This window comes from Conger conger, chromosome 17, assembly GCF_963514075.1.
Source record: "Conger conger chromosome 17, fConCon1.1, whole genome shotgun sequence".
Lineage (NCBI taxonomy): Eukaryota > Metazoa > Chordata > Actinopteri > Anguilliformes > Congridae > Conger > Conger conger.
Window position 1 is genome coordinate 31,552,282 of NC_083776.1, and position 18,267 is coordinate 31,570,548.

At 43.2% G+C, this 18,267-nt stretch overlaps 1 protein-coding gene across 1 annotated transcript; it reads right to left on the bottom strand.

Annotated features, from left to right (window-relative positions):
* Positions 1-256: 256 nt before the first annotated feature.
* Positions 257-4,360, bottom strand: pcdh8 (protocadherin 8). Its single transcript, XM_061225740.1, has 4 exons — positions 2,018-4,360; positions 1,822-1,898; positions 1,003-1,130; positions 257-561 (listed from the first exon to the last, which is right to left on the bottom strand). Exons 1-4 carry the CDS (start codon positions 4,358-4,360, stop codon positions 257-259), a joined length of 2,853 nt encoding a protein of 950 aa, XP_061081724.1.
* Positions 4,361-18,267: the final 13,907 nt, after the last annotated feature.

Here is an 18,267-nt window from a genome sequence, read left to right on the forward strand (position 1 = left end):
GATCCCCCGCCCGGGCTGTGTCGAAGTGTCCCTGAGCAGGACACCTAACCCCCAAATGCTCCTGACGAGCTGGTTGGTGCCTTGCATGGCAGCCAATCGCCGTTGGTGTGTGAGTGTGTGTATGAATGGGTGAATGAGAAGCATCAATTGTACAGCGCTTTGGATAAAGGCGCTACATAAATGCCAACCATGCCAATCATTTCATCATGTTGAGCGCCCCCTGCAGGGCTGACAGATACACTGCAGTCTGTGGCTGTTAAACGGAAGTGGCGACCGTGTTCAGAGCTGCAGCTGGGACACTGTGGTCCATGCCGGAGTGATGGCCCTGCTGGGGGAGGGGGGGCGGTGGGCTCCCGTCCTGAGGAAACTGCAGAGGGGTCCCACCTCCGAAGGCGCCCGCCCCAGAGCCCGACTCGCTCCAAGACGTGGCATTAGCGTGGGGGCTGTAGCGCACCGCGGTCACCTGGGAAAACGCTATGGTGTAGCCCCTGCTGCAGGCCACTGTGGTGTGAACTGGGACTGCACAGTACCGGGTCTGAGGATCCACCGCGAGGGTGCTGGCTGGAAACAGAACACAGGAGTATTTTAATATCAACGTGAACATGAAATACGCACATAAGATGCACACGTAAATGCTATTGGTGGGGTCTATGCTAGGAAGGGTCTCCATTGCAGTCTGCAGAGACCTGTGAACATGTGCTAAGAATATATAGTCTCGGGACGTTGGGCTCCCATCTGAAATAAGTTCCTGCAGATACAGTTCTCCTCTTCTTTAGGTGAGCATTCCATTCGCCAAATACTCACTCTGGATCAGTCCATCTGGATCTGAACTGGTTACTGATGTTAAAGTGAAAACAAAAGCCAGCCAGGAACCAGCCAGACAGACCCCTTGACCATTGATAAGTCTGTAGGAACGTTCAGTCTTGCACACATATGCTTGCTCTGGAGGACGGCTTTTGTTTTTGCGGTTTTTGTGATCATTAGCAGAGGTGGGAAACTCACCGTTTGACTGGGGAGGAGGCCGGCTGCCACCTTTCCTGCATCCATCTGCACTGATATCAGAACCGCTGTCATTGAAGTCACTGTCTCCTTTACCGCTGTCCCTCACGCTCAGCTGATCCGCGCGCCCACTGTGAGGAAAGAGAACGGCTTTAGGAACCGCACTGCACTGAGTATTCATGCACCCTGTCACTCATCACGCTTCTGGCCAAATGTGAAAAACAATTCAAAACATCCTCCTCTGGCCCACTTGCAGTGTGCATTAATGTTAGCCAATCGTGATTTGAGTTTGATATAAAATATATATAAAATATACACTCAGTGAGCACTTTATTTATTAAACTTATTTTTTAGACTTCTTCTGCTGTAGCCTATCCACTTAGGGGTTTGACATGTTGTGTGGTCAGAGATGTTCTTCTGCATATAACTGTTGTAATGTGTGGTTATTTGTGTTACTGTCACCTTCCTGTCAGCTTTGACCAGTCTGGCCCTTCTCCTCTAACCTCTCTCATTAACATCTCTAAAGAGTTTGTGCGTGAAAATCCCAGAAGATCAACAGTTTCTGAGAAAATCAAAACCACCCTGTCACGCACCAACAATCATTCCATGGTCAACGTCACTTAGATCACATTTCTTCCATATTCTAACATTTGGTCTGAAAAACAACTGAACTTCTTGACCAGGTCTGCATGCTTTTATGCATTTAGTTGCTGCCACATGATTGGCTGATTGAATATTTATACTAACAAGTTGATGCGCAGATCTACCCAATAAAGAGGTCAGTGAGTGTCTGTAGGTGATATATATGGCCACTGGCCTTACCTCAGCTGTAAACTGTATTCCTCACACTGCCACAGTGATATCGGCTCAAAGGACTTGTTGAAAGAAGAGAGGGACACCTGGAAAATAAGAAAAGCAGGTTATTTGTACCATGATGCATTTTTTCACCGAGTTAAATTCGACAGCAGTGAATGTGGTGTCAAAGCTGCCTATCACTCATTCTGCGCGAAGGCCTTACCTTAGACTGCGAGTCTCGACTTCTCTCGTGATAAAGTTCGCTGGATTCATGGCTTGATGACGTAATCTGCTCGTTGACCAGGACTCTGGGTCCGACGAACACGTTAGAATCCTGTGATTTGTGCGTGAGAAGAGGGCTCCTTCCGGAGTTTTTCTTGGAGTCGTATTTCCCTCCCTTGCAGTTTAACGTGCAGGATAGCGCAACGGCCACAATCGCAATGAGCAACAGGGCACAACCACCGCCCAGTATTAGTATAATAATGAGTGAAACGTCGAGTTCGAACCTCTCTTGGTCGATTGACTGCAGAATGGCCACAATCTGATCTTCCAACGGTTTCATTTCTGTCACCACAAAACGTATAGTGGCGGTGCTGGAAAGAGGAGACCTCCCGTTGTCGCTGACAGCAACCTTGACCCGCAGCACGTCCCCACATGAGGACGTCAGTCCGTATCTCAAAACAATTTCCCCACTGTCCTTGTTGATGGAAAAAAGCTTTTGCTCGTCTTCCAGAATCTGGAAAATGAGCTGGCTGTTCACGCCCTCATCTGCATCTCGAGCCCTGACCCGGACGACTATGTAACCAGGTGGGGCGTTGAAAGGTACAGGAACTTCAGCAGAGTCGTTACGCAAAACGGGATGCGTTATATACGGAACATTGTCATTTTGGTCAATTACTTTAATTCTTATTAATGTACTACTCGACAGTGGAGGGGAACCTCTGTCTGTAGCTTTTATGTTAACTTCGATTTGTTCCATTGATTCGTAATTCAAAGACCTCACAGTATATAGAGACCCCGAAACCGGGTCGACTGAGACAAAGGTTGATAAAGGCGCACCACCGATGTCCCCGTCAATGAGTTGGTATGTGACATTTCCGTTGTCACCTACGTCGAGATCACGGGCAATCACCGTGGCAATGTATGAACCAGGGATATTGTTTTCAACGACTGAAAGTTCGTAAACCGCCTTACTGAAGAGTGGTGCATTGTCGTTATCGTCAGTCACTCTAATCGTGTAGTGTTTCATGGTTTTGAATGGGGGAGAGCCCAGGTCTTCGGCCACAACAGTAACGTTGTACTCTGGAATTCGTTCTCTATCCAAAGTCGCTGTTGTCACAATCATGACGGTGTCGCCATAAGCTGCTTGCAATTTGAAATGCTCGTGCCCGTGTAAACTGCAACGCACATGCCCGTTTGAGCCAGAGTCTCTGTCCGAGGTGCTGATCAGAGCCACGAAACTCTCCTTAGCGGCGGATTCCGTAATGTAGGCGACACCGTCGCTCATCGAAGTCATCGGTTTGATGCTGATTTCCGGCAAGTTGTCGTTTACATCTACAATTTCTATGACGACCTTACAGGTGGACGGGATAGAGTTTAAGCCTAAATCGTTAGCCTGGATGTTCAGTTCATAGGACCTCTTTGTCTCATAATCGACCAAAGCCTTCAGAGTTATGGCGCCAGAGAACGAGTCTATTTGAAACATCTGCTTTACCTCGTCCAGTGACTCTTCTACAAATGCGTACGCCACCTCACCATTTATACCATCGTCCAGGTCGAAGGCGTGTACATTAAGAATAAAAAAACCTACAGGCGCGTCCTCATAGAGCTCCACCTTTAGGGAATTCTGTTCGAAGGTCGGGCTGTTGTCATTGAAATCCAGCACCCTGATATTAACTGTCATCGACCCTGTCCTATGGGGACTCCCCCCATCCATAGCCGTCACCTGAATTGTGTAAAAGTCCTCTGCTTCCCTGTCCAATCTTTTCACTAAAACTAGTTCAGCGTGTTTAATCCCGTCGTCCGCTTCCCGCGCCTCGACGCGAAAGTAGCTGTTGACAGAAATCTGGTAACTTTGGATGTAGTTACTCCCCACATCCTGGTCCACCGCGACAGCCAAAGGAAACCGCGAACCCACAGCCATGTTCTCCGAAACCTCCAAGTAAGTCTCGTTTAGTGGGAACTTGGGGGAGTTGTCATTGATGTCTTTCACCTCGATCTCCACGTGAATCAGATGGAACTTTTCCTTGGCAAAGGCGACAATGTCAAACGTGACCAGGCACCGGGGTGAGCGGGGACACAGCTGCTCCCGGTCAATGGTCTCTCCAACTGTTAAAAGTCCATCATTCTGACGCATATGAATGAGAGAAGAGTTTGCCTTCTGCATAAAGCGAAAACTTGTCTGCGGGTCTTCGGCCGGGTCGATCCTCAAATCCTGTGACAGATTTCCTATCTCGGTGCCAGGCGAATCCTCTTCATATGTATAGTATTTCGTAGTTGTACTTTCCACTGTGTATATTATAATAAAGACTATGGCGCATGCACTCCGTATTACCGGTTTAAACATGTTAAATTCGTTTGATACATAAAGTAGGAAATAATCTGAAGTCACTAGCAGTACCGAGCTGTCCCAAACTTCAGTCTGACCTCCACACACTTGCCCGTCGGATTTAACACGCGCTCTATGCAAATCAGTTCGTCTGTTGACCAATGATCTTCAGATGATCTGCCAAACGGTACCCAGTTGTCGAGTACACTTTTGCCTTTCTCTGCAAACGGGAAAATGCAATTTGTTATACAAATGGCCACGTTTATATGTCGACTATTTACATATTTATCTTCATTTGGAAGACAGCAAATTTTAACATTGCATTGTTTCTGTTTTAACTTTCGCAAAGTATTGTTTATGCATTCAAATCACGGTTCATGAAACTGCTGCAGTCAGTGCATTGACACAGTCTTATAAATTAACAAGAGTACATACAATTAACGCAATAGACGCTTTAACGTCATCTTCACATGCTATACTTCATCTCAATTGACCAATGTCCTTTGATGGTTGATGGACTACAAATTAGTTCTAATACAGTTTATTAATTTATTATTCTACATGAATAAACTCCTTCTTGCATGTAATTCCCACAGGGTGTTGGATTATACAACCAACACAGTACAGTGTTCGCTGTTAAATCATTTCTGACATAGTGCATTTGATTCCTCTTGGACCTTGTTATAGAGAAATGAACACCGATCACTTTACATAGTGATTATAACAGCAACAGTTTCATCAGAAATGTGAACAGAAGCTCATTATCATAGTCGTAAGAACTACAAGAGTAAATTTAAGCCTTAAGATCAAATGTATTTATAAATTAGGCCTATGCATTTATGTGCACTCCGTGTACAGAATTTATTGATCAGTGGACCTTACAAATAAGTGAACCGGTGTATCGTGGGGAAATGATCTGCGTCATTAGACCGACATTAGTTTGGATACATGCAACTCAAGACTGCTATGTCACGCTTAACAGCTAAAGTCAATAGCGAGACGCGGCATAAATGGAGCTAATGGTCAAGTAGCCTGGATTTAGAATAATCTGCAGGCAGTAGCAGGGTTTCTAAAGATCATATAGAGACTCCTGTCCCCGTGGTTTGCGAAGGAGTCAAATTGAAATGGGCTATCTGCCAGATACTCATGCAGGGCAAATCACCACGTAGCTCAAGCACCCTCAAGTTTTAAACTGCTCTAAGTACGCAGACTAAAAGCTTAATTGCCGTGAAAGTAATGATACACTTTGCATCGAATGTGCCCGACCTGGCTTATGATTGTGTCACTTTTTGCCTATTCGTTTTTTCCCATGGGCTAATAGAATGAATAAGCTGCAGAAGTTCTGGTAGTGTAAGCAATTGCAAGTGGCAGGAGAGCCATACTTTTGCAACTAATATTTTAAATCGAACTTCGTTTAATAAATGCTATAAACGCTAACCATTAATTTAACCATTTGAGAGCTTATCGTTTGCCCATAGTTTGACAGGCTACCCAAACGCGACATACGGTTTCTTGTTTATAACCGCAAATGGCGGGGGGTTTTCCGAAAGAGCGTCGAGGTGTTACCTCTTAACAGGTTTATGCTAAACCTGTTTAGTAGCCGAGCCACGTGGGAGGGCACACGTACGGGAACGTTCCTTATTCCAACTATAGGTGACACAATTGCAAATGGGACAAAAGGTTTAATAGGTGCCAGCAAGTTCTGAGTAGAAATTAAAGGCTCCGAGTTGCCTCTGTATTCCTGTATAACTCTTTAATGTTCACGTCTTAATGTTCCTTCACTTTTTAAGGGAGCTGGTGAATCGTGGTTGAAACGATTGCTGCCCTAGGCGGCACACTCGTTAAAATAACATCGTTCAGCGATGGCATCATAATGATGTTAATGGGAATTATCCAGGGTCCCAGACATTACAACTGCGGTCTCTAATACAACGCACACCCTAAAATCCACTACCCGGGGGATACCTGTAAGCCACCATCATTATTTTGTTTAAGATTAAGAAATGTCATGGAGTTCTACATTTCATTGTACAGCCTGTTGTAACATAAGGAATGAAAGCGTAATGAAACGGAACTTGGTGTGTTTTTAGTGAAGACACTGAAAATTCACCAAGCTGAACTAAGCTGACAACCAAACCTTATCACATTGTGAGGACGGAAAATTAGAGACTTTCATATTTGTCTGTATCTAGCTCCAGTACAAGAAGGTGGCCGTTGCAGTCACAGTCTATTACGACTCCTGATTACATCTAATTTACACATGCTTCTCGAAGTCCCGTTGTGTCTCGCTGCAGAGTAACCAGGAGAACAAACAGCTTAAGAGAAGGGACTTACATTACATTTACATTACATTAATGGCATTTGGCAGACGCTCTTATCCAGAGCGACGTACAACAAAGTGCATATCCATAACCAGGGATAAGTGCGCTGAAAGACCCTAGAGGGAAGTACAATTTCACTGCTACCTGTACAACAAAGATAAGGACCAGGGCCTATTTGGATTTTTTTATTTTTTTATTTAACGAACAAATAAACAAACAAACAACAAAGCAAAAGTGAGCAAACGTAACTATCCAAACACTGCTTACCAAGCCAACTAAAAATACCGATACACAAAGTAAATCACAAAGACAACAATTAAGGTTCAGGTAGGGAGGGACGGGGAGAGGTGCTGCTTGAAGAGGTGCGTCTTCAGTTTGGGCTTGAAGGTGGGGAGAGATTCTACAGTTAGATAACTTAGATAACAGTTAGATAATATCAGCATCCTGCTCAGACCTGCAGAGTGAAAAACACAAGTTGTGGCTCTAGCTACTAGCAGATTACACGATAGGGTACTGTTAAAGTGTATTTATGGCAGCGTGTGTATGCGAAATGGCAATATTAGGTCGCTTTCACCAAAAGGGAAAGGCCTTGTAGTCGCTATGTGAATACCAAAAACTATTCCTAGCGAGGTTGCTTACTTTACTTTTAGACCACAGTCTTAAATTGGAAAAGATCACGACCCTCCAGTCTATATTATGGTGCAGGCAATTTAAATCAAACGACAAGCCCATTATTGGTTTGTAGTTCCAGTCGCAGCGGTTTATTGTTCGGAGCACGGGAGCAGGCGTAAAGTGCAGCCTGCAGTCGGTCACAGATACGGTCTGTATAGGGATTTTGCATGCTTCATTGTGTTCTGTTGGACGACCCTGGGCCGCGTTTGATCCTGTGCGTTTCAAACTCCCCCTGGGGTTTGATAATCAAGTACTTGGTTTTAAATTGTAGGAAGAGCCTTGTTTCGGGTGAATTGCTTTACTACTGCCGACTCCAACCTGTTCGGTTAACATATGGTACCCGACTGAAACCTAAATCCGCGGTTAGATTGTGGCCTCACGTAGCGTCAAATAAAGTGCCATTGAAGTAAACAGCCAAAATCCCTTGAACAAAGACAAAGGAATCTCTGAACCATTACCCGAGAGCTCCTCGGTCCTTTACTTAAATTGATCTCGTGTTTTTCACTTTCCCTGAATCTAATGGCTTGTATTTGTTCGCTAGTGGAACTTTATAACGGGCATATGAAGTGTGTAGCCATCAATCCTTTTGCGATGTCGCTTTAATCTCAGAAGAAGATAACAGCCTCAGGGATCAGTTCAATTTAGTTCTTGATCCGCTGACCAAATGGAGATCTTACGTTAGTGTTGATAAAACACAGGTTAACAAACGTGTCAGGCTAACCGTTGGCTATAGATCTCTATCCAAATTTAAATTCATGCTCATGGGATGTCAGAAATTATTCAGGAATAAACGTTTAAATCGTGTATACGTGTCATGTTAATTAATGTATGACTGGCCTATGACGTACGGACACATCATATGTGAGAACTGGGCATAGCAAATCGTTTTTGCAACACTCACTTTTGACTTTACTATGCCTCCAGTTACAAATATCTCCACATTTGTATTATAGCATAATTCTAAATATGCAGCGATAATATGTTATACAATTTAAACTTTACGTAGGCCTTTACTATATACATCTGTCTGCGGATAGGCTGTCCGTCTGCTAGCATAATGACCCGGAACCTTGACGACGTTATGCTCTGCTTGGATTATACAGAAGCAGGCCTACAGTAGCTACACTTGAGCTCTCAATGACATCAGAAATGGTGGGTAAAGGTGCCACATTAATCATTCTAATACGCATTATTAATCCTTGAAATTACAACTAATAAAACCTCAAATGAGCCGAGTGGCGCGATTTGTTTTAGAATATTGTTTTTGCAGACAAACATGCTACCCGTTCCCGTTTCTGGTTTTAATGTGCACTTCATGGAAATATGAAAATAGACAGCAGGGGTGTTGCTAAGTCATTAGTTAGGCCCTTGTTGCGTCGGATTGATAGGCTTGTTTGCCACTTAGGGCCATTGATCGCCGGGGATCACAGCTCAAACCGCGTGTGGTCGCATTAAGCGCATTAAAGGAGGACGGACCATCTGCCCTGGTGGTAAATGTATTTAATTAAAGAGTAATACGGGAACCCTTAGCCTTGGGGATCACACAGAACTCCATCCAGACTCCAATTTTTAAAAATTCAATTGCATGAGATATGGTGAATTTTCTTTTCACCCATTTTGAAAAGGGTGAGCTTTTGGGTCCTTCGATGGTGCATTCCTCATGAGTCTGCTCACAGTTCAACAGAGGCCTTCTGCCTAAACCAACGGTGTGAACGGTTTCAAACTCTGGGACATCCGTCCATCCTTCATGCAACCCAGCCAGGATTGGGGAGGGGAATCCAGTGCAGGGCACGCGTTCACTCACACATTCATACCTACAGCCTGGATTGTGGGAGGAAACCAGAGCACCCAGAGGAAAGCCACGCACACAGGGAGAACATGCCTACACACAGACTGGCCCGGACCGGATACAAACCTGATACCTTCTAGAAGTACATTACATTACTGGCATTTGGCAGACGGTCTTATCCAGAGCGACGTACAGTTGATTAGACTAAGCAGGAGACAATCCTCCCCTGGGTTAAGGGCCTTGCTCAAGGGCCCAATGGTTGTGCGGATCTTATTGTGGCTACACCGGGGATCAAACCGCCGACCTTGCAGGTCCCAGTCATTTACCTTAACCACTACGCTACGGGCCGCCCCTGTAAGTAAGACTTCCCGCTCCATCACTGGAAGACGTTCCTTGAAAATATTGCCCATTAGAAATATCACGACAGGCAAGTATCTTACATTTATTTCAGCATTAGCATTGTACTGTAGGGACAAAGCCAATGAATTCCCCCTGTTATGTGGACCTAGCAGAGCTCTGCACTGGAGAAATCAGCACTTCCTCAGTGTGTGCAGCAGTGTGCTGTGGCAAATTACAATAAACAGTAAATGCCTCCAGGCAAGGGAATGCTGGCCAGTCTGATTAGAAAGGTTATATTATTCTCAGGGACTTTATATTAAAAAAAATGAAGCATAACTATGGCAAGTCAGTGCACTTTTTTATGGTCCTGCCTCAGTTCATCTTTATCACCTCCCTCCAACCCCCCCCCCCCCCACACACTCACACACTCGCCTGCCTGAGCCCTAACACCCAGCCAATAATCCCCCCCCCCCCCCTCCCCCAAATTGCTCCCTTAAAACTCCACAGAGGTGTCTTGTTTCACCCCCGAGGGGACGCGGGGCCAGTTGCAAAATGGGAAGGTGACGTTTAATTTAAGCCATTTGGGCTGCCTGAAAGCCGGGGAAGGCTTAGCTCAAGCGCTGACAAATGGTGCGCGGAGCAGATGCTGAGATGACCCAGGGTCCCGCAGGAACTCACACCTCCAGAGCTCAGGCGCAGAAGAGGCTCTGTGATCAGGCCGAGCTGCAGTGGGCAGAGCCGCTCCCTGGGCACACATCCCCCTGCCGTGATGGATCGCCGCTACCTCCACTGCCCTTCATTCTGCACTCCAGGAGTCGCTAACACTTTTTGTGTGAAAAATTGGACATTATTTTTAACTATACTTTCAATACATACGTCATTTAAAAAAAAAAAAATACACAGATGACCAAAAATACACAATACATTAGTGGCATTTGGCAGATGCTCTTATCCAGAGCGACGTACATTTGATTTAGACTAAGTAGGAGACAATCCTCCCCTGGAGGAAAATGGGTTTTTTTTTTGCTGGGCAAAATGTAATTGTCGGGCAAAATTTATTACAAACAATTATGGAAAAAGAAATATCACATAAGTAGTGATAAGTTACATAAGACACTTCAATTGTGCAGGAAATTCTTAGACTCATGATTGCTCCTAAATGAGTATTTCTCAACATAATAACATTTTTGCCTAAAAAATTACTTCAGTTTTGTTTCATTCAATTTAAAAGAGCTTCTCAGCTGGCTTCTCATCCATTTCTGATTAGACAGATGTATTCAATCGTTTTCTTAGTGCGGGTATAAGAAAGTTTTCAGTATCGAGTCTTGATTCTAGGCTTTTGATTGCCTTTGGAGACTGTCATTGGCATTTGTCAACATGAGGACCAAAGTTCTGCCAATGACAGTCAAGGAAGCCATATGAGCCTGAGAAATTAGAAGGGAGAAAAAGTAAAAAAATAAATGAACTGAAACAAACTGTTTGGAACATCACTAAGATGAAACTAAGAGAGCACTGGTGTATGTTTGGGATCATAGTGCTGTGGGATGAAGCACTGTCCGACTTGGAGGCATTTACTCAACTTGAACCGATAAGATGTGTCAGTACTCTTCAGAATTCATCAGCAGTTACATTATCAACGAAGGCACTTGAGCCAGCACCTGTGGTATAGATGCCCCCATGTTTCACACATGAAGATGCTTTGGATCTTGGACAGCTTCTTTTGACCGACACACTTTACTCTTGTCATCACTCTAATGTTACACTAATACTAAGTCTTATCTGTCCACAAGACCTTTTTGAAGCTTACTAGTGGTTTGCGTCTTGCAGTGTAGCCTCTGGATTTCAGCTTGTGAAGTCCTCTGCAGACAGTAGTCACTGACACCTCCACACCTGCCCACTGAAGACTGTTTCTTTTGATCTGTTCGACAGATGTTTGGGGGTTTTTCTTTGTTTTGGTGAGAATTCTTCAGTCATCAACTGTAGAGGTATTCCTTGGCCTGCCAGCCCCTTCAGTACTGGCTCACCAGTGCTTATTCTTCTTAATGATGATCTTTTTAATGATGCAATTCCTACACGGATCACCCCATATTGATGTAAATACAAATTAATTAACAGTCTGCATTTTAACCTAATCTTCACCGTTTCATTTCAAATCCGATGTGCTCGAGTTACAGAGCCAAAAGAACATAAATTGTACCACTGTCCAAATACTTACGGGCCTCACTGTATCTGATCAGCCATTTGGACAAGCTTGAAACAGAATTGTACTGCAAGACCCATTATTTTGATGAAATGCATTAGAATTTTTTTCAATATCGATTCATTTTATATCTCAATTATTTTGGCATGCATTTGCAAAAAAATGCCAAACCTCAAATTGTTCTCAGTGGATAATTTTATTGTTTTGAAAAGTAAATGCAGCACAAGTTAATATGATATATATACATTCACTGAGCACTTTATTAGGCTTATTAGACTTTTTTTTTAGACTTCTACTGCTCTAGCCCATCCACTTAAAGAGTTATGATGCGTTGTGTGTTCAGAGATGCTCTTCTACATACCACTGTTGTAATGTGTGGTTATTTGTGTTACTGTCACCTTCCTGTCAGCTTTAACCAGTCAGGCCATTCTCCTGTGACATCTCTCATTACAATGTATTTTGCACCAGTCTTTGCAAACTCTAGAGACTAGTGTGCATGAGAAGCCCGGGAGCAGTTTCTGAGATACTCAAATCACCCTGTCTGCCACCAACAATCATTCTATGATCTACTGTATGTCACTTAGATCACATTTTTCCCCATTCTGATGGTTGATGTGAACATTAATTGAAGCTCCTGACCCGTATCTACAGGATTGTATGCACTGCACTGCTGCCACACGATTAGCTGATTAGACGAATAAGTAGGTGTTGAGCACTGAGTGTATGTACAAATGCTTGATTTTATTTCTTTGTATTATTTATTTATTTAGGTTTTTTGAGGTAGGTTTAATCATCAAACTTGGCAAATGTTAATATTGACTTTTTTTTTTACGGAGAAGACGATCAAAAGACAGATTTGCATTCCAAAAAAATATCAGGCTCTGCCACACACACACACACAGAGCATCCAGCCACCCACCCAAGTTTCACTCTCTCGTGTTCAATATGAGGAAACGTGGAGCCCCCTCATAGAGGCTGAACTGAAAGTGTGTTTGCTCTGCATGAGTTCAGTCATGTTGCCTAACAAACAATAAATACATTACCTTTACATTATAAATGCTTTCACTTCGTTGTATACCCATAGGTAACAAAGTATTTTTTGTGTATTCTCTTTGGACGACCACTATAAATGATTTAGACATTGTACATGGACAGAAGTTGTAGAGCAACAGAACGTGGAAAACAGATTTCAGGGCACCATAATATTTGGGACACATGGCTTACCAGGTGATTGTAATTGCTTGGGTGTGTTTAATTGCCTCTTTAATACAGGAATAAGAGTGCTCTCAACGCCTAGTTTTTCATCTAGTCTTTCAAAACTGTTATTGTCGTTTGTCAATATGAGGACCATAGTTGTGCCAATGAAAGTCAAAGAAGCCATTATGAGACTAAGAAACAAGAATAAAACGGGTAGAGCCGTCGGCCAAACCTTCGGCTAACCAAAATCAACTGTTTGGAACATAATTAAGGAGAAAGAGAGCACTACTCCCAAAGAGACGGGCAGGCCAAGTAAGACCTCCACAGCTGATGACAGAAGAATTCTCTCCATAAAATAAAAATCCCCAAACACCTGTCCAACAGATCATAAACACTCTTCAGGAGTGGATTTGTCAATGACCACTGTCCGCTGAAGACTTCATGAACAGAAACACAGAGGCTACACTGCAAGAAGCAAACTGGTTAGCTGTAAAACCAGGATGGCCAAGTTACAGTTCTGCCAAAAAGTACTTACTAAAAGCTACCTCAGTTCTCGACAATGGTCTTGTGGACAAATGAGACAAAGATTAAGTTATATCAGAGTGAAGAACAAAGTATGGAGGAGAGAAGGAACTGTCCAAGATCCAAAGCATACCACCTCATCTGTGAAACATGGCAAAATGAATAATGAAGTGTATATACACATCCTGTCTGCTTAATTTTAAGCAAATTCCTAAAAACCCATTGGCTGGTGGTTGATTCTACAGAAAGACAGTGATCCCAAACATACTGCTAAAGCAACAATGGAGTTTTCCAAAGCTAAAAAATGGTCAATTTTCGAGTGGCCAAGTCCACCACCCGATCTGAACCCAATTGAGCTTTAACATGCTGAAGAGAAAACTTAAAGGGACAAGCTCCTGAAACGAACAGGAGCTAAAGATGGCTGCAGTACAGGCCTGGCAGAGCATCACCAGAGAGACATCCATGAATCGCAGACTTCAAGCAGTCGTTGCATGCAAAGGATATGCAACAAAATATTAAACAAGACTACTTTTATTCACTTACTATTCACATAACATTGCTGTGTCCCAAACATCATGGTTCCCTGAAATGGGGGGACAGTGTATGAACACTGCTGTAATTTCTGCAGTGAAACCAAAACGTATAAAAATCTTACAATGTGCACTTTAAGAAATTGTAGGGGACCAAACGAAATTGGACAATTGAAGGCTGAAATGTTTATCAGACAGATTCAGATGTTAAGTTTCATCATTATTTCATGCATAAAAGAGCAAACAAAATGTCTGAAATACATCTGCATTTGGAGGCTGTTGTTGTAGTCTCAACATGAGGACCAAAGAAGAGTCAATGCCAGCAGAGCAGGACAGCATCAACTGTTGTACAGCACTCTATACATTTCGTGCATCGGGACAAATCAAGAAAAAATGTCGTTGTCCAAAACAATAAGGGGCTCACTGGAATGCAAAACGAGACAATACTTAAACAAGTATAGTCTATGTTTGACCTAAAACATGCATGTCAGCCAAGGCAAGTCCAAAGGATGTTTGCATTTTAAAATATAAAATTGTCCATAGATTCAGAAGGTGAGATCGGTCTTAGCAAAGAGCTCCAGGGGCTTTCGGAGCCTACACAAAATATCGATTGTTCTGCGTATATTTATTATTAGGCTATGCATTAATCCAATACCAAATTCATAACTATTGTCTGTTTTGCATATATTATGGAGGAAATACATTAAATTGGTTCACCGTAAGCAACTATCAAGTATATTAGGGACGAAGCGACATCTGCAGGACTCCAGCGGAAGTTATGTTCTGTAGCGAGGTCAGCCAGGAAAACAATATTTTCAGTAGGCTATTCACAGCAAAGTAGCCTATTCACATTATAAGAATACAAGAGTGCTGATTGAATTCACATCTTTTTCAAAGTCTAAATGGTCAAATCGGAGTAGAGGGGCCATCTTCATTGTTGGACAATGAAATAATTTGTAAACAAATTAATGAACTCTAAAGGCTCTACGTAATTGCGAATAGGTGGAATATTAGGCGACGAACTGACCGCTTTGCCACTTCCAAAAAGCGCGGCAAAGCTGACACAGAAGTGATGAGAAGGTCCTTCCCGAATTTAATCCGACCTTCATAAATATGTAAATATTTCAGTTTACTTTGTGGCCTACTTACCGTTTGCACAGCATTCTGCTGAATGTTTTAATTCCAGTTAACTATATTTCAGAGTACACATTTTCAACCTGAAGACAAAGGATGAAAACCGTTTAAAATAATTTATATTCGTCGTTTCCACAATGGACACATCGTTAAACATGACCATGATAGACCTATATCCTAATACAAAATGGAATGCTACCTCAAGGCTGGACTATATTTTTAATCCTATACCCTCCTTGCAAGCTTGGCTTTTCAAGTGTTATGCCGAGAATGCACTCCGCTGATAAAAACACAATCATTCCACCACTGTTCGTTCATTCATTTATTCATTTATTCAGCATTAATTCATTTGTTTGCTTCTTTGCTTTTTAACCGTATGTGAAATGTAGGCTATGCTCCGTCGCACATTCCACCTTTCGTTTTGTAGGTTGTTCTTTTGTTTCGTTCTTCATCTTTGCCTTCCAGGACTCATGTCCTCCAGATTATTGTCGGACGGTTCGAACTCCCAACCCCTGTAATGCACTTCGAACGGCGAAGGTGCAACACCTGTTTGATCGGCGCTCTGCTTCATGCCCAGAGCTCCACCCCAGCCCCATTCGCAACCACGTTTTATGACATAAGCCAGCACACAGCTGTGGAGGTGTAAGCAATGCATCTGTCCCGATTAGGTGATTTTTATTGCCTACTCGACACACTGCCATTTGGAAAAGCAGATATCTAACGTAACGTTGCAATAGCGAACAATAAGCGCCGTTTCCCGCAGTAGGTTATCACCCAGCGTAAGTAGGCAATTATTTTTGGTATTTGTTGACGGTTTTAATTCGTGTGATTCCAGCCCGCGAAATGACTGAAATGAATGACTGCATATGCACTTTATTTGCACGGTATGCCTACAATGTACTCCATTTTACCGCCTTTGCGGTAATATGCCAAACGCAACAATAGCCTACACATCATATTTTATTTCTTATACCAAATATGTCCGAATATTCCTGGTAAGCGCATTAAGAATACGATGTTCACTGTAGACTAGAATTGCATGAGATCGATTTGATTAGCATCGAACAAGTAAAACATGCGTTTCCATTTGTAATTTAAGAATCCAGTCCAGTGAGTTGCGTGACACTCCAACACACGATGGCGACAGAGAGAAAGAAATGACACCCACGTTTTATGCCGCCACTCGAGTCGACTGAAATAAAACCATCTTCATTTCAAGAAAGGGAAAACGCCAGTCTATGCAATGAATTGTTGGGATACATTACCATAATGTCTCGAACACAGGCGTGAATAAGCAGCGTCTTTCTGCAAATTTGGTCAAAAATGGTAAACAGTTGCTGTTTGACGCCTGTCTGCAGTCGACGGAATTCCTTACTTGTTCAATCAGCCTATGATTAAATGAAAGACACAGTCTGCGTCTTGTGAGGAGATCTGAAAGTAAGCGGTCTATGTTGGATGGTTAATGAAATCACCTGCTTACATTCCAATGGGGGCGACTATAGGGTATTTAGACTGAGCAAACATGCATTATCAGATCAAATATCGGTCAAATAGCCGATTTTGAACAATCTCTTAATTGTAGCAATAAACTCAGCAATCAAAAACTAATCCTATCCTCCAATTCGCCCAGCACAAAAACCCTGACCTACCACAATACACTCATCCCTATAAGGTTTTAATGAAAATGTGTTAAGACCCATGTAATTAATTGATTGAGGGTTACTCGCTAATGCAATTGAAACAAAGGGGTTTATAAACAACTATTAGAATGAAACGGTCGTAAATAAAAAGGGATTACAGATGTTGATCTTACTTTAATACTGCAAGCCCATTTAAACCCAGCAATTAGGTTTATGAATTGGAGGTGGTTGGGGTTCAAAAAGTGGTCAGAGGTACAAAAATACACAGGTACATCCAAATCCGTAGCCCTCTAAGTTAACAGAATCAGGAACGGGCTGTACAATGTAGCCTATCAGCACAAAGTGCTCGCATCAATTCAAATAAAATCATCCGTCCCTCTGGAAGTGGGACAACAAAATCATTACATAGTCATTACAAGTTTGCTAGTTTTGTGGAAATTAAAACAAGATAGACTTATTACATTAATGCTTACAAGGGCTATCCACAACAACATAATTGCTGAATAAAGATAACTTATTATCTTCATTATTTATATAGTTTTTCTTTGGAAGATACATTGGTTAAATTTAAGAGAGAGAATTCTTAGGTAGGATACACAGCCATGTAACTGAATTTATTGAGGACAACACATAAGTAACCCGGTTTTAGTGACCAGCAAGATTTCACTGATTTATCCCACAAAATCCAAAATCCAGGGAAAGAGAGATTAGCAGTGATGGCTTTTTGCTGCCCTGAGTGACATTACGACAGCTTCAAGGGCCTTGACACAGCACAATAGTGTGGGCCTTGACACAGCACAATAGTGTGGGCCTTGACACAGCACAATCATCCGGGCCTTGACACAGCACAATCATGTGGGCCTTGACACAGCACAATCATGTGGGCCTTGACACAGCACAATCGTGTGGGCCTTGACACAGCACAATCATCCAGGCCTTGACACAGCACAATCATCCGGGCCTTGACACAGCACAATCATGTGGGCCTTGACACAGCACAATCATCCGGGCCTTGACACAGCACAATCATGTGGGCCTTGACACAGCACAATCATCCGGGCCTTGACACAGCACAATCATGTGGGCCTTGACACAGCACAATCATGTGGGCCTTGACACAGCACAATCGTGTGGGCCTTGACACAGCACAATCATGTGGGCCTTGACACAGCACAATCGTGTGGGCCTTGACACAGCACAATCATGTGGGCCTTGACACAGCACAATCATGTGGGCCCTGACACAGCACAATCATGTGGGCCTTGACACAGCACAATCATGTGGGCCTTGACACAGCACAATCATGTGGGCCTTGACACAGCACAATCATGTGGGCCTTGACACAGCACAATCGTGTGGGCCTTGACACAGCACAATCATCCGGGCCTTGACACAGCACAATCATGTGGGCCTTGACACAGCACAATCGTGGGGGCCTTGACACAGCACAATCATCCGGGCCTTGACACAGCACAATCATCCGGGCCTTGACACAGCACAATCGTGTGGGCCTTGACACCCCATCCCTGCACAATTACTACATCAACACCTCCAGAATCGAACAATCGATCTAGTCAACAC

What these genes read in the sequence shown, in the direction of transcription:
- pcdh8 (XM_061225740.1), bottom strand. Translation starts at nt 4,360, where the DNA reads ATGTTTAAACCGGTAATACGGAGTGCATGCGCCATAGTCTTTATTATA. An exon ending in GTCGAGACTCGCAGTCTAAG is followed by an intron (nt 1,899 to 2,017) that starts GTAAGGCCTTCG and finishes CTTATTTTCCAG; the next exon opens with GTGTCCCTCTCTTCTTTCAA. An exon ending in GCCTCCTCCCCAGTCAAACG is followed by an intron (nt 562 to 1,002) that starts GTGAGTTTCCCA and finishes TTCTGTTTCCAG; the next exon opens with CCAGCACCCTCGCGGTGGAT.